The sequence below is a fragment of the Harpia harpyja genome, chromosome 1 (genome assembly GCF_026419915.1).
Source record: "Harpia harpyja isolate bHarHar1 chromosome 1, bHarHar1 primary haplotype, whole genome shotgun sequence".
Classification (NCBI taxonomy): Eukaryota; Metazoa; Chordata; class Aves; order Accipitriformes; family Accipitridae; genus Harpia; species Harpia harpyja.
This window is the reverse complement of record NC_068940.1, coordinates 108,791,670-108,806,496: the sequence shown is the minus strand read 5'-3', so window position 1 is coordinate 108,806,496 and position 14,827 is coordinate 108,791,670. Positions and strand designations below refer to the sequence as shown.

General features: G+C 52.7%; 1 protein-coding gene across 6 annotated transcripts; it reads left to right on the top strand.

The window, feature by feature from the left end:
- Window positions 1-71: 71 nt before the first annotated feature.
- On the top strand, window positions 72-7,801 carry LOC128151834 (zinc finger protein 777-like). 6 transcript variants are annotated; one of them, XM_052809551.1, is made up of 7 exons: window positions 72-154; window positions 392-860; window positions 1,403-1,529; window positions 1,988-2,095; window positions 2,283-2,384; window positions 2,632-2,745; window positions 4,414-7,800. In XM_052809551.1, the coding sequence occupies exons 2-7, from the start codon at window positions 480-482 to the stop codon at window positions 5,364-5,366; spliced, it is 1,785 nt and encodes a 594-aa protein (XP_052665511.1). In that variant the 5' UTR covers window positions 72-154; window positions 392-479; the 3' UTR covers window positions 5,367-7,800. The 6 variants fall into 6 exon arrangements, with proteins under 6 accessions (XP_052665511.1, XP_052665492.1, XP_052665501.1 ...); XM_052809532.1 differs by having other exon boundaries at window positions 78-150; window positions 385-860; window positions 4,414-7,801; XM_052809541.1 differs by having other exon boundaries at window positions 87-150; window positions 382-860; window positions 4,414-7,801.
- Window positions 7,802-14,827: the final 7,026 nt, after the last annotated feature.

Genomic DNA, 14,827 nt, shown 5'->3' with positions numbered 1-14,827 from the left:
CGGGGGCGCTGTGGCCGGCGGCGGAGGCGGAGGCGGAGGCGGCGGCGGGAGCGGCGCCCCCTGGCGGGAAGGTAAAGCCGCGCCACCCACTACGGTTCAGCGGGAGGTTCCGGACGCTGCGCGGGAGGTCCGGAGCGGCGGCGGCGGCGGGTACGTGGCGGTGAGGGGTCCGGGGCCGCGGAGGAGGAGGAGGAGGAGGAGGAGGAGGAGGAGGAGGAGGAGAGGGCGCCTGGCGGGGAAGAGCCGGGCTCGGCGGCCGCAGACTGGGAGGGGAGGGCTGGGACCGGTGTGCTCTGGCCCCGGGCGGGAAGGGGAGGCCGGGCCCGACGTCCCGGGATCGGGACGGAGCGCTCCTGACCCGGTTTCCTCTCGCCATCCCAGCAGCGAGCAGCCCCGGAGGACGCGCGGTAGCGAGCTCGGCGCTGCTTGGCCCCGGGCCTTGTCTCTTCCCGCCGGCGCGGTCGGGCGGAGGAGCGGGAATGGAGTCTCCGTATCCCACGAGCTTCTGCTTCCCCGCGGCTTCCCCGCCGGCACCGGGCAAAAGCCCGAGGCCGAGCGGCACCAGCATCTCGCTGTGGACGGTGGTGGCGGCCGTGCAGGCGGTGGAACGGAGCGTGGACGCCCACGCCGAGCGGCTGCTCAACCTGGAGCGCCGGACGGTGACCACCGAGAAGAAGTACTTCGACTGCGAGAAAACGGTGGTGGATTTCGGGAACCAGCTGGAGAGCAAACTGGCCGTGCTGGGCACCCTCATCCAGGAGTACGGGCAGCTGCAAAAGCGGCTGGAGAACATGGAGAATCTGCTGAAGAACAAGAATTTCTGGATCCTGCAGCTGCCCCCCGGGGACGAGGTCCCCAAGGTAACAAAAGGCTCGTTAAGGGCTGGGGTCAGGGGGCACGCAGCGGGGGGGGGGGGGGGGGCCGGCAGCCATCTCCTGTGAGGCCCGAAGCGTTGGGTGAACGGCTTAGCTTCCATCACTTCCGTCGCCTAAGCATCAAGCAGGGAGCGGTGGCTTATGTATATATATACGTTTAGGTTCAGTCCTATCTCGCTGCGAAAGGACAGGTTGTTGCATTTTTACGAGAAACGGTAGGTTCTTCCCCACACCGAGGTCCGCAAACTGCCTGCGTGATGGGATTCGGTTCTGCCCAGGGGGAGGTAAGAGTATTGTGGAGTTCACACTTTGTTCTCCGGGAATTAGCAGAGCTCTTGCAGAGCCGAGTCCTTACTCCCTTTGTGTCACAAGGATGCCCCCAGGCAGGAATTTTTTTTTTTTTTCCTCCTTTCAGTACTTGATGCCCGGCAGCAGTAATAAATAGAAACAAGGATGTTTCCTGAGGATGTTTCATGGCTCCAGGTTCCAGGCCCGGTGCCGAGCGTGTGTCACTTTTGTGATTGCAGGCCCCAGTGGTGTTCGAAAGCAGCACCGCTTACTTTTCTGCTCAGGAGTGGGAGAACCTGGAGGAATGGCAGAGGGAGCTGTACAAAAACGTGCTCAGAGGGAAGAACGAACCTCTGATCTCTCTGGGTAAGTATCACTGTTTCAATCAGTTATTGGCGCTTCTGGACTAGCTCCATTTTGGGGACGTTTTCCCACACCTGGGAAGCAGATTTGTAGAATCACGGAGAAGTCAGTGCCTGTTGCTGAGGGCAGCGCAGAGCGCAGCACACGTCACATCCAGTCGTGCTGCCTCCCAGTGCTCACTGGGTGTGGGCGCTGGCTGCAGTCACCTCCCTGTCACAGCCTGCTCCCTGCGGTGCCCGGTGCCAGCACAGCCCGCAGGCCCCTTCCCTCGGCCCGTGAGGTTTTTCCCCGCTGGGGTAGGGTTGGCCGCCAGAGGCGGAAGCCGCCATCTCCCGGTGGGCCGTGCAGAGGGCTCCCCGTGCTGCCAAGCGGTGTGTTGTGGCTGATGGAGCTGGTTTCGTGGACACAGCAGACATTTTGATGCAGCACGGAAACCTTAATATCTCTCTGTTCCTCAACAGATTATGTGATCTCCAAACCTGACTTCCTGTCCCAGCTTCAGAGAGGAGAAGCGCCCTGCAATGGGGACAAGGTGGCTTCGAGAGAGATTCCAACAGAATCAAGTGCAGGCAAGAGACAAATTACAGCTTTATTCTCAGGCGTAATATTTGCATGTTGTTGTCACCAGACAGAGAACGTCACAAGGTGATAGTCCTGACTTGCTATGAAGGGAACTTCTCACATCTCAGGAGGAGCGGGTTCAGGGGGAGTAACAGCATTAGAAAAAATTGTAATGGGTTTGATCTTTCTCATTAGCAGAGCCTCTGCTGTTTAGACTTGATGCGAGCAGCCAGGACAGCAGAGAAGGAGCGCAGGAAGTCCTGGAGGGAAGCACAATGCTGGCTGAACCTGGACCTGGTGAGCACTGTTCTGAAAGGGTGTGCTTGGACACAGGGACAGGGAGGACACTCTCCTGAAACAGGGGGTGAAGGAGGAACCACTTCTCTTGCAGGGCAGAGTAAAGCTCCCAGAAGTAGGAATGGGAGATGCTGGAGAGAGGTTCTATGTGAAAGCAGGGTAGCTGGGAGCAAACCTTCTGGGCACAGCAAGGGAAGAGCCAAGCAGTGCTGTGATATTCAGTAAAGAAGTTTCCTCTTTACCTTAGCAGACTACAGCATTCCGGAGCCCAGCTTTCCAGGCGTTGTGAAGCAAGAGGAAGAGCCGTGCGTGGAGGAGGAGGGAGCCACGGAGGATGCAGAGTTTACCGAGCTCAGTGTGGGTGAGTTCTGAGCAATCCCAGAGTGCACTGTGCAGCTGGAGATGTGGGGAGTCCATGACATTCCTGCTGTGGGACAGAGTGTGCTGAGACATGGGGACTGCGGAGAGGCAGGCAGGGCAGTGGGAAAAGAGCAAGAGCCACGCTGACGTTAGGGAAGCGGGCAGAAAGCATATGGACAGTTTTACTAGTAGGAAGATTAAAGTGCTGGGTAGACAAAACACTGCATGTGAGGAGACGGGCATCCCTGAAATAGATCAAACGGAGTACACGGAATCATTAGGAATGAAGTCAGGAACAGTTCTCAAGGTCTTCTTCAAAGACGGTGTTATGTCAAAGTATCTGGGGAACTGAGTGAAGTTCTGCTCACTCAGTCTTGAAAGGAATGCGGCAGTCAGGGATGTGGTCTGGAGCATAACAGCGAGGTGGGAAGCTTCTGTATCGGGAGAGACTGAACGCAGTAGGGCTCCTCAGCCTGAGGAAGGCATGGTGGAGAGGGGAAGAAAACACGGGTCTGTGCCTGGGTGAGCTGTTCGCAGCAGGAGCTGAAGGAACAAACCTTTGCTCTTTCTCGCTGCACAAGATCCAGCGAGCACCCGGTGAAATGAGCGGGCATTTGCTTTAAACCAAGCAGGGCAAACTCTGTCATCGTACCTGTGCAACCTGTAGAACCTATTGCCACAGGGCACAGCAAGGGCTGAAAGCAAAGTGGGCTTAGAAAGGGTTTGGGCAAATTCCCAGATGGAATGTCACCTCTGGCTCCCATCTTGCTGCAGGGAGGCCATCCCCAGCATTCAGCAAGGCCGTGGCTGATGCAGAGCTCGGCTCTTCCCTCTAGGCCCTGGGCTTCTCAGTCCCTGGCCCAGAACACTCTGCTCCCTTTTGTGGGTCCAGAGCACATCTGCTGCTCTTCTGCTGGAATTTCTTCTGCTTGGTGGCTGCATCCTCAGAAGAGGGAGCTGTGCTCCTGAGCGGTGCCCCGATGGCTACCTAGGGGCCAAGGAGGTCACCAGTGAGCTGCGATGGCTCTGTTATTCCCAATAATAATGTAATATTTACTTGATTATTTGACTGCTCCCACCTCACCAGTCACTTCCTCACCCTCAGTCTGGGTCTCTGTTTATTCTCCTTGGGCCACATCAGAGGTGTCAGTGGGGCTTGCTCAGTTTTTTGATGGGATTTGCCCTGCTGTGTCTAAATCTTAGATGCTTTTTCTCATGCCCTTTGTGTCATGTTGTCACCTCTCTGCTGTCAGTCACTGCACAGCACTAGTGAGCCAGGGAGTGACACTCTTCAGGCAGGAGGCTGATCCCTGCTTAGATTTTGCCCTCACTCTGTCAGCAACTTTCAAAATGGTTGTCTGTTGGCAGTTTCCATCCTTGACCTTTGGTGGATTTTCCACCAATGGGTCATATTCATACCCAGGTCCATGAAAATTAAATGTTCAGGTAGGAATGAGAGTCAAGAGAAAGTTTGAGACAGGTTTAGCACTTGTATTCTCTCTTTCGGTCTTTCAGCTGGCTGGTTGTTCTATGAGCACAGCTGCCTTTCACGCTCCTTGTGTAAGACAGGCCTGTTTGATTCATGGGTGGCGGGGGAAGGAGGCGGGTGAGATTTCAGAAGTATCTTGTGTCTCACACCAGTGAATGTCCCTTTTGTTGTTCTTGTCAGTTCCAGCAGATGAGGTGATAACCTTCAAAATAGAGCAGCTGGACTCTGAGGAACGCCCCCAAAGCTCAGAGTCCCCTGCAACTTTATCCAGCAAGTCGGAGGAGCTGCTTTTCCAGGGTCCCAGCGAGGTGCTGCCCTTTGGTAGTCAGTACAGCTCTCCTGTGCAGCAGGGAAACCAGAGCATGAGCAGTCTGGTGCCATCCACTCCCGCAGAAGAGGGTCTTGGTGAAAGCAGTGCTGTCACCTCCTATGGGCAAAACTGTCCCAACAAGAGACCTCACTCGTGTACAGCATGTGGGAAGGGCTTCTGTCTGAAGAAGATGCTGACAACTCGCCAGGATTGCCACAGCACACAGTGCAGCAGTGAGCACACTGGAGATGAGGAGGGCTTCCTCCCTCAGCAGCACCAGCAGACCCACGTGGAAGACGGCACCCACGTGGAAGACGGCACCCACGTGGAAGACGGCACCCACGTGGAAGACGGCACCCACGTGGCCACAGAGAGATGCAAGCAGAACCAAAATGCAAAAGCCCATGCCAGCATCCCAGCCACAGACAAAGTGCACGACAATTCCAGGCACATGAAAAGCATCAACGGCAACGGCAGCTGCAAACCAGCTCAGAGCAGCCACCCGCGGGGGAGGCCTTACAAGTGCAACAAGTGTCAGGAGTGTTTCTCCCAAAAGAAAATCCTCATCATCCACCGGCGTACACACTTGAGCCAGAGCAGAGGGGTCCTTTGGTGCTCATACTGTGGGAAGACCTTCAGCCACCCCTCCAATCTGATCCGGCATCAGAGGATCCACACGGGGGAGAGGCCATACCAATGCAACGAGTGCCTAAAGCGCTTCACCCAGAAGCAGCACCTCCTCCAGCATGAGAAGATCCACCTGCGTGAGAAGAGCTGCGTGGTCACGCAGAGTGCGAGGAAGGCACCGCTACACAGCTTCTAGGCTGTGCAGGCTCATGCAGCCCTACAGCCCCTGGAGGTGTTAGGAGGGGAGAAAAGAGAGTCTCTGCTGCTCAGTGTTAAAGGGTCTCTGACAATTTACTCCAAAGATCTAAGCAAAGTAGAATTAGGATTCACCTTGGCACCAGTGCCCTTTTAGTCATGATGGTGATGGTATGCCACAGTACCTCATAGTATGCCCCAAAATCTCTCCAGAATAAAAGTGTTTTGGGCCTCTCCAAGTTTGAGTCAGTTGTTTGAACTGGTTCCAGCAAGGTTGAGTTTTTTGAAGCTTTTCTTCACCTGGAGTTTCCCTGGCTGCTCCCTTTGACAAAATTCTGCTGTTCTCAATTTCATGGGCAAGTTTGAATTGCATGTTCACAAAAGACTCCTGGCAACTGAACACATGCCCAGGGTGAGGCCTCGCTGACAGCTTGCATGGATGTCCCCTTCGCCAAGGAGGGGCAGCCAGTCAGTTCCCAGCTCTCCCCATGCCTTGGCACAGGCCAAATGACATTTTCATTGCTGCTTCTGCTCAGGAAGCTAGCTGGAAAAGATAGGTTCAGTTCCTTCTCTAGAGCTTGAAATCGGATTTAGTTTGCTGTAAATGACGATGATAGGGCCAAGTTCTGCTTGGAGTTCTTCTGATGTGCACTGGGACACACTCCACTGGAGACTCTGGGTTTGCACTGCAGTAACTGAGGGGAATTTGCTCCATTGTCTGTCACCTCTGAGCACACCCAAAGGAGGTGGCGTCACCCGAACCCCTTCTCATACCTCTACAATACTCCCAGTTGAACTGAGTGGGGAAACCACTTGTAAGCCAGAGGTGGGGCACACCTGTACTCCCAGGCTGAAGTGAGTGTTCAGAAAACTTTCTGCTGACTGCCTGTACATTAACACTTCTTTTCTTTGTATTTCATCATTGCCTTCCATCTCCCTCTCCTCCTGGTAGCTTGGGGTACAGATGGTTTTTGTTCTTGTGGATCAGCTTTCATCATATCCCAAACCATTACGAAAAAATTCTCAGCATCTGAAATGTGTGTAGCAAATTGCCCAAATACATAGTGCAACTTCAGGGATGGCATTGCTGCTTGACCTGTTTTAAACCTGCTGCTCGTTTCCTTCATCACTGGTTGGACTTTAGAAACCCATCTGTTGCTTCCTGGTCCCAAAGTGTCTGCCAAGGGGAGGGTGCAGGTGGCTGGCTCATCCCCTCAGACACAGAGATGTTCCTCTGGCTCCAGCTGGCTGCTGTGGCAGATATTTTAGTCTGGAAACTCCTTTAGCCAAGGAGTGAGGTCTCTTTCCAGGTTCATTGTCACCTGCTCTGCCAGCAGAGCGTAAGATGGGAGTGTTCCTGTGCCTGCTTTGGCCCAGCCAGCGAGGCCAACTCAGGGCTTTGGGCTCTTTAAGCTAATTTGATTCTTGCCCTGAGCAGATTGGGGTGAGCCTGTGTGAACCTCTCTAAACCCATGCTGTGGGAGCTGGCACAGAGCTACACTTGCCAAAGCGTCTTCAACCGCTGCAGGTGTTTGCCTGGTGATCAACTGTCTGCCACCTTTTCTTGTCCTAGTGTCTTTGATTTCATGGCTCCTGACATGTCTGAGTAGGTCTGTGTGTGGTGATCCTCTCTCTGTGCACATAACCTTTTTTTTTTTCTTCTACAAATAAGAAATCTGTTTTGTCACTTCTTGGTGTTTGGTGGCCACTTGCTACCATAAAGCAGTGAACATGGACCTTTTTTTTCTCCACTGTTTGACGTGCTGAAGGAGAGTCTCTTGGCAGTTAGCATTACGGGGCATTTGATACCCAGACACGCAGTTTGGGTCTTGTCCAATAAGCAGGTAAACTAATCAGTTCTCCAGTGGTTTCCTACTGACTCTGGTTAAACTGCTTTTTTTTTTTTTTTTTTTAGTACTTTTATCACTTAGACTGTGAGCCTTCAAGGCAGGGAACTTGTTTCTATCTGTTTGTAAAATGCCGGTTAAGTTTGCAGCAGTAGATACTTAATTTTTAATAACAATAACATTAAACTTGAGTGGATTAAAGCTGTGAAGTTCTCAATACTTTTTTTTTTGTTTTTTGGGGGTTTTTTTTAAATCATTTTACCTGCTGGTAAATGGCAGTTTGTAGTATCGTACCTTACTGATGGAGAGAGAAAAGTCTACCTTGAATCGGAAAAAAGAGTGGGTTTTCATTGTTTTTTCTTTTTTCAATATTGCAGTGGAACTTGAGCAGGAGAATTGTTTTCCATGTGTCTATCTACGGGACCTGAATGGTAAAAGTATCTAAAAATAGGATGTAAATAAGCTCACTATACAATTCTCATCCTGCAGGCAGATCACATCAATCCTGCCGCCAGCAAAAAGTTTTCAGCAACTGCCGCGATGCAGTCGTTATCAGTTTAGCCCAGCTGAGTCCAGGAAGAGCAGGATGTATTCTGGGATAAAGATGCTGCCGCATAAAGCAGCAGAGGGGCAATTGTCACCGATTCCTCTGTGACCAGAACGTCCTGAATCTTAGTTAGAATCACTTCAGCAGCACTCCTAGGTTATTCTACAACCAACCAACTACAGGTGCCTTTTCTGGGCTGTTTCTGTGTCTTACAAAAGAACAACTAACAAGAAACATCAAAGTCCTGCCTTGTTGCCATCTCTCCTCCCTGTTGCACTATTGTCATGTATCTTCTAGTGCTGACCTCCTACCATGTCATTATTATTAGACATTTTAAACCTTAGTTAAAGAAAATGAAGAAGCTGCATGACATCTGCTGTCGTGTTCACGTCTGAGAGGTGTCTTTGTAGCTGCAACTGTAAAAGAATTGGCATTTGGATAGTGAAAAGATGGGCGTTTCAGACGTGTGTGAGCTGGGGAGGGTTATGCCATCTCAACAGCACTCTCCTATTTTCGACTGGGAGATTTTATATGTTAACCACTGTGTGAGCATCAGAAGCACTTGATGTGCTCCATGTTTCATCACTTCTTGATGCTGCCTTTGACAATACAGATGAAGCAGTATTTTGCAGTGAGTCATAGTTTCCCTGTTCTAGCCCAGCTCCCCTGTATTTCAGAGACAAATATGTATATTTATAATAAATCTCAGAGCTATTTTGAGATTTATGCTGCTTAAATGGCAAAAATTCAACCCTGAATGCAAGAAGAAATGTCAAGTGACATAGAAATGCAGCTTTTCCAAGACCAAGAGAAAGAGAGTGATGCTTACAGGAAAGAGCAGGGGAAGGCCAGAGATGTGATGATGCAGAGGGAGGGAGTTTTGGGCGAGCGCAAGGTATCCTACACCCACCCTCAGATGCATCATGGAGTCTCTGCATCTTCTATGAACAAGCACTGAGCTTTTATCGTCCTTGGGTAGTGCTTCTCAGCGTGGAACTTTTTCCTGACCTTCTGTTACTTGGGCTGCTATAGCTTAGGCTGGAGTAGGACAGCAGCCTCCACTGCAAAGCCAGATATCTAAGTTGAGATATTCTTCACAAAAGAAGGCAAAGTCATGCACAGAAAAACAGGAGAAAAATAAACTGACCCAGGTGCACCCTGGACAGCAACATCTTACTGGATTCTCAAGTTCTGGCAAATGCAAACTATTTTGCTTAAAAGCAGCTCAATCTTTTGTTTGTTCATTTTGCAAGTGCTTTCTGTTGTTAGACCAACTCCATGTTTTTTATTGCTTTATGACTTCAGATTTTTGTTTATAAAAGCCTCTCTGTGTCTTGCCACATAGAGGTGGGAATTCTTTGCATCCCATGGAATGCTGCATTTCGGAGAGGTATGCTGGCTCTCCTGCATCCAGCTCCTTACGTAAGGGTTAAACTCAAGACAAGAAGGACACATGTAAGTACAGAGAAGCCCTATCATCCTCTGGCAGCCTGGCTCTCCCCACAGGTCTGTCCCTCACTGAGAGGACCAGAACCATGTGCATGTCACAATAGGTGTCACCTAGCACTGTTGTCAGGTTCTTAAGCCTCTTTCTGTCCCTTCCTGGGGTGGGCCTGATCCTTTCCAAATGCTGGAGGGGAAGTCTTCTGTCGCAGCCACTCTTACATGGTCCCACGGGGCACACAACTGTTGTGACAAGCTGAGAGGCCCAGCGTATCTCAGCTGAATGTCCCCAGGAGGAGTATGAGCCCACCAACCTCTCATGGCCCAGAAGTAGGTCCTCATCACTGTGGGGTGGGACACCCAGGCAAGATTTAAAGAAGGCAGGTAAGAGCAGTGCGTTGTACTGCAGGTCAAATGCCTGATTCCTGCTACCAGAGGAGGCTACAAAGAGCTGACATAACTCCACACCATCCTGAGACCTACCTGTAGCAAGAATGTTCTCATCAGCCACGTAGGTAATGTTAGCAAGTGAACTTTTAACTTTGCAGTTTTGATCACCTCTTATGGTAAGGGAGGTCCTGTTTTGCATAGCTGATGGCCAGACAGTTTAGCAAACTTAGCAAATTAGGAGGATAAGGTGAGGTGGTGATTCCAAGCAGACTGTGGGTCATACAGCAGCTGTCAGTCATAGAGGCAAGGCCTGGGGGTGTCACCCGACCTAACTGAAGTTGTCTCTGTGGGGATGCCTGCAGTGGAGATCCCAGATGCTTTTGGAAGACCTGAATTCCCCTGTGGTGGGTGTACCCTGTGCACAAGATCCAATAAAAGCTTCCAACCACTTCAGCTTTGTGTTTGTTTGTACAACATACCTGAGATAAGTTCCTCCTGATGCTTGTCCAGACCAGGAGAGCCAAGGGGCTGCTGCAACCACAGATGGGGCCATTAGGAGGGTTACCTCCCCTGGGAGCTCCCCCTCAGCAAGTTGGCGGAGCAGGAGCGGGGCTGCGCAGGCAGCCTCCTGCAAACCACAGCCCGGGGCTGAGCTGCACTGCACGGCTGCCACACCACCCCATCCCAGGGCCATGGTGGCACCTGGAGCCGTGCTGAGATGAACCAGAGACCCTGCGCTGCACCCCAGCATGGTGGGCCAGGATGGGCCTTAGGCTCAGAGGGCATCCCAAGTCTCCATGGCTCTGAGAGGAGCCCAAACCCTCATGGCTCTGAGGGGATCCCGAATCCTCATGACTATGAGAAGACCCTGCATCCTTCATGGCTTGAGGAAACCCTGCACCCTCATGGCTCTGAGAGGACACAAAATCCTGACAGCTCTGAGGGGATCCTGCACCCTGACAGCTCTGCGGTGAACCGATCCCTCATGGCTGTGAGAGGATACCACACCCTTCACAGCTCTGCGGGGATCCTGAGCCCCCATAGCTCTGAGGAGACACTGGACCCTCACGACTCTGGGAGGGACCTCAAGCCCCCGCAGCTCTAAAGAGACCCTGTGTCCCTCCCAGCTCTGAGGGGATTCCGATCCTTCCCAGCTCTGAGGGGACCCTGCACACTCATGGCTCTGAAAGGATCTTGAGTCCTTACAGCTCTGTGGGGAACTGACCCCTCATGGCTCTGAGGGGACTCCGGTCCTTCAGAGCTCTGAGGGGATCCTGAGCCCTCATTGCTCTGAGGAGACCCTGTTCCCTCGTGACTCTGAGGCAGACCCTGAGGCCCCACAGCTCTGAGGGGATCCTGAGCCCCCACGGCTTTGAGAGGATCCTGCTCCCTCAGGGCTCTGAGAGGACCTTGTGTCCCTCAGCTCTGAGGACATCCTGACCCCTCACAGCTCTGAGGAGACGCTGGTCCCTCGTGGCTCTGAGAGGATCCCCCGTCCCTCACGGCTCTTGAGGGGAACCCGCTCCCTCCCGCCTCCGCGGTGCCGCCGACCCCGGGCGCCTCCGGCTCCGGGGTTCCCGCGTCCGCACCGGCCCGGCCGCGCCGCGCCCTCCCGCCAGGGGGCGCCGCAGTGCGCGGCGCGGGGCGGCGGCAGGGGGCGCTGCGGGGCCGGCCGCGGAGCGCGGCGGCGGCGGCGGCGGGGGGCCGGTGGCGGCGGCGGGCCGGCGGCAGCGGCCATGGCCGGTCCCCGGCTGGGGCGACCGGGGTCTGTGGCGGCGCGGCTGCTCCGCCTGGAGGCCCGCCTGGCGCGGGCGGAGCGGCAGCTGCGGGCCGCGCTGGCTCTGCGCGGCCGCCTCCAGGCGCTGGAGCGGCGGTTGGAGAGCGGCGGCGGCAGCGGCGGCGGCGGCAGCGGCGGCAGCGGCGGCGGGGCTCCTCGGGTGTCGGCGAGGCGCGGGGCGGCCGGCGGCGGCCGGGAGGCAGCGCGGCCTCGGGCAGCGCGGGTGCCGGTGAGGCTGGAGGACGTGTGGGTGCAGTTCAGCGAGCGGGAGTGGCGGGCGCTGCGCGGCTGGCAGCGGGCCCTGCACCGCGCCGTCATGAGGAGCAACTACCACATGCTGCTTTCCCTCGGTAAGGGCCCGGCGCTGCCCGCGACCTCGAGGCGGGCGTGTGGCGAGGGGTCGGAGCGGGAGGTGGGCAGGTGGTGGGTCCCCGCCGTCCTCCCGCCGGTCCCGTGCCGGTGGGATGCCCGGCTGCGCCTCACCTCATGCCTACCGCAGAGCCCGACGCTCCCAGACGTGATGCCCAGGCCCGGTCGGAAGGTGGGAACCAGCCGTGTGCTCGGAGCTGTGAGGATGGGGACGGGAGAGGTGATCCTGCGGAGACCGGCACCGGTGCGTGGCTTCAGGACGACTGGGCTGTTGGGACGCGGAGCACCAAAAACCCTCCAGCTGGGCTCTTTATGGGACATCAGCCTCTCTCCAAGGCGCTTGCTGTGTTGAGCGTGGTCTTCCAAGCGTGGCTGTTAGGCATCTCATCCCTACTAGTCTTACCAGAACGCTACATCAAACCACTTCTTCTCTCCTGGTTGCTGAGCTGTCTGCAGTTGCATGTGTCGCACCTGCAGTCCCCTTGCAGTTAGGCCATGTCTGCATTGCCAGGCAAAGTGGGATGATGTTCGGTTTTCCAGTCTGAAGGCTGGCTGTCAAGCAGACTTTCTGTTCCGTGTGCACAAACGTGCACAACGTAGTTGGTTTTACACCTGTCTGAAGCGTTCCTCAAATTCATTGATTGTGTCATGGAGGTATAAAGGTAATGTGTAGAGCATTAGCCCATCTGTTTTTCCTTATTTATTTAATAGACTTTTCTTTTTTTGGTAAGTTTCAGTCATAATTCTCACTAGTGTTTTTCTGATGAGTTAGAAGTGGTCTGTGTTTTACCAAGAGTGACTGAAAAGGGAATGGCATAGCTCTGGCAGACCCAAAGGAGAAACCAAACTCGAGAACGAGATTTCAACTGGCACTCTCCTCTCCTGGGGCCACATAGAACATGTTTTCCTTTGCTAATGGGCACCACAACAAAATGGACATTACACTCGCATGAAAATTTTGTGTGTTTCTGAGGCTCAAACATCTACTGAGGGTTTTGTGACAAATATTTTAGGTCTGTTTAAGAGACCTTGGTCAGTGAGAACTAGACTTGAAGTGAGATTTTCTCTAGAATGTGAGTTAGAACAGAGCTGCTGTGCCTGGGATGGGATGAGAATTGGAATTAATTTTGTGTACGGAATTAAAATAACACTGGTTCCTATTAACAGAAGACAGCATAATCCATATTAAGCAAGAGGAAGAGTTGCGCGCTGCAGATCAGCAGGAGGGGGAGGCTGGAGAAGCTCCTGAAGAGCCCTGCCTGGGTGAGTAACTGCATACCTCCGAGGGAAAATGAAATAGAGGGATTAATTTCCAAGGTTGGAGTTTGGGTTTTTTTTCCCACCTCTTCTCATGTATTCTAAATCTTTTATAAAAAAGCTCACAAGTTTTGAACAGACATGCCACCAGTCCTGACGGGTAAGGGCTGGTATTTCGTCTTTCCCTTCTCACGGCCATTTTGGAGTTTGCAAAGTATTTGGCCGGGTTTTATCCAAGCAGTGCAGTGTGGAATAGGAAATGTTTCATTCTCCCTTAAATTCCTTACTTTGCTTCCCTCAAGTTGATAGCTCTAAGCTGGTTAAATATCTAGTGCAAAGTGGGCCATTAGTCACTTTTTGGGGCAGATGATAGGTTAACTTGGAGGAGGCAAAAACCAGTGCCAGAATGACGTCTGTGGTTGGTGCCATCCACTGCACGGGGCTGCGATTGCATGGAGACAGGACTGTGTGAACTGTTCTGGCTCCAGGGGAATCGGAGTGGCTGTGGCAGCTCCTCAGCTCTGCATCCCCTGCAGCCTTCTCTTGCAGGGCCGCAGTGCCTCTCCTCCTGCATATCCAGAGGCTTCAGGTTGCCTTTTCCCTCCTCCTTTCTCTTCAGTACTTTTTCTGCATAACGAGCAAGCACACTGAATACTTGGTAGTGCGGTTGCTGTATGGGGAGGCTGTGCAGCCCAGGGACCTTTTTCTTGCCTTCTCACTTGGTGGTACCTCTTTGCGTTACCAATAAACTATTCTGCTTTGGAGCTTGGCTGTCCTTACCCTTTACAAAGAGTAGCAGCTCTATCTGTTGGCTCCACTGTAATTTTACTTGGCTTCCAGTGTATATAGCTAACTAGGTTTTTTAGACCTTTCCATCAGGTTTCATTAAGAAATTGGGCTTATGGGAGTTTGGCTTGGGGGAAAACATAAAGCAAAACAAGAGCAGGTTTCACCCTTGTGAAATCCTGAGCTTACGCAGTTATGATACTCCTGTCTTGAATTTTCTCCTTTAGCAGAGCAAGCGTTTTATGAGCCTGAGGCTTCAAGTCAGACCGAGAAAGGCAAAGAGGCGTATGCCAGGGAGCTGCCAGGTGCAGAGGATGAGGACCTCCCAAGAGACCCTGACGCAGGTGAGGATTCCCTGGCAAAAACTCCTGCTGCAGGAATTCCCCCTCAGGTGGCTCTTTGTGTTGTGTCTTCCCTGAGGCTTTGTCAGCACTGTTTTTATCTTTGTGAATTCCTGAATCTTCCATGCTTTGCATCTTTCTCCAGTCTTTCTCAATTGTGTAAATTATCCCCAATGAGCAGGATTTCAGACTTATGCAACTGATGTTTTATCATGGATTAAACAAGAGGAGGAGCCACGCTGCCCTGAACGACAAGACTTGGAAAAAGAAGAAATCTCTACAGACCCGAGTACAGGTCAGTAGTGGATTTCAGCTGAGATTTCTGGGACAGTAAATCTAATTTAGAGTATTTTTTTTTATACTATATTAAATGTCACGACATTATAAAGTAAGCCATGAAAGAACTGGAACAAACCTCAGTCTGCTCGTTAATATTTGTTCACAAAAATGTCAGGTTCTGTCAGCTGAAGAGGCTCCTTCCTCCTTCAGCTGGCCTAAAACTGTCATAGGTGCTGTCTTGGGTTTCTGTTTGGGCAAGCACAGTGATGTGCTCAGGCCTTACGGATCAGGTTTGTACTTCCAACTGGCTTGATGGTGTCTAAACCTGGTACCAATGAACGTGGAGCCCTGAATTTGCATTCCCAAGCAGGAGAGTTATCCTGCAGTAAAAGAGAAGGCAGCTTTAATGCAAAACAATTTTAGGAC

Coding starts and splice junctions, on each gene's coding strand:
- LOC128151834 (XM_052809532.1), top strand. CDS start 480: ATGGAGTCTCCGTATCCCACGAGCTTCTGCTTCCCCGCGGCTTCCCCG. Junction 861..1,402: donor CCGGGGACGAGGTCCCCAAG/GTAACAAAAGGC, acceptor TTGTGATTGCAG/GCCCCAGTGGTGTTCGAAAG. Junction 2,096..2,282: donor TCCAACAGAATCAAGTGCAG/GCAAGAGACAAA, acceptor CTTTCTCATTAG/CAGAGCCTCTGCTGTTTAGA.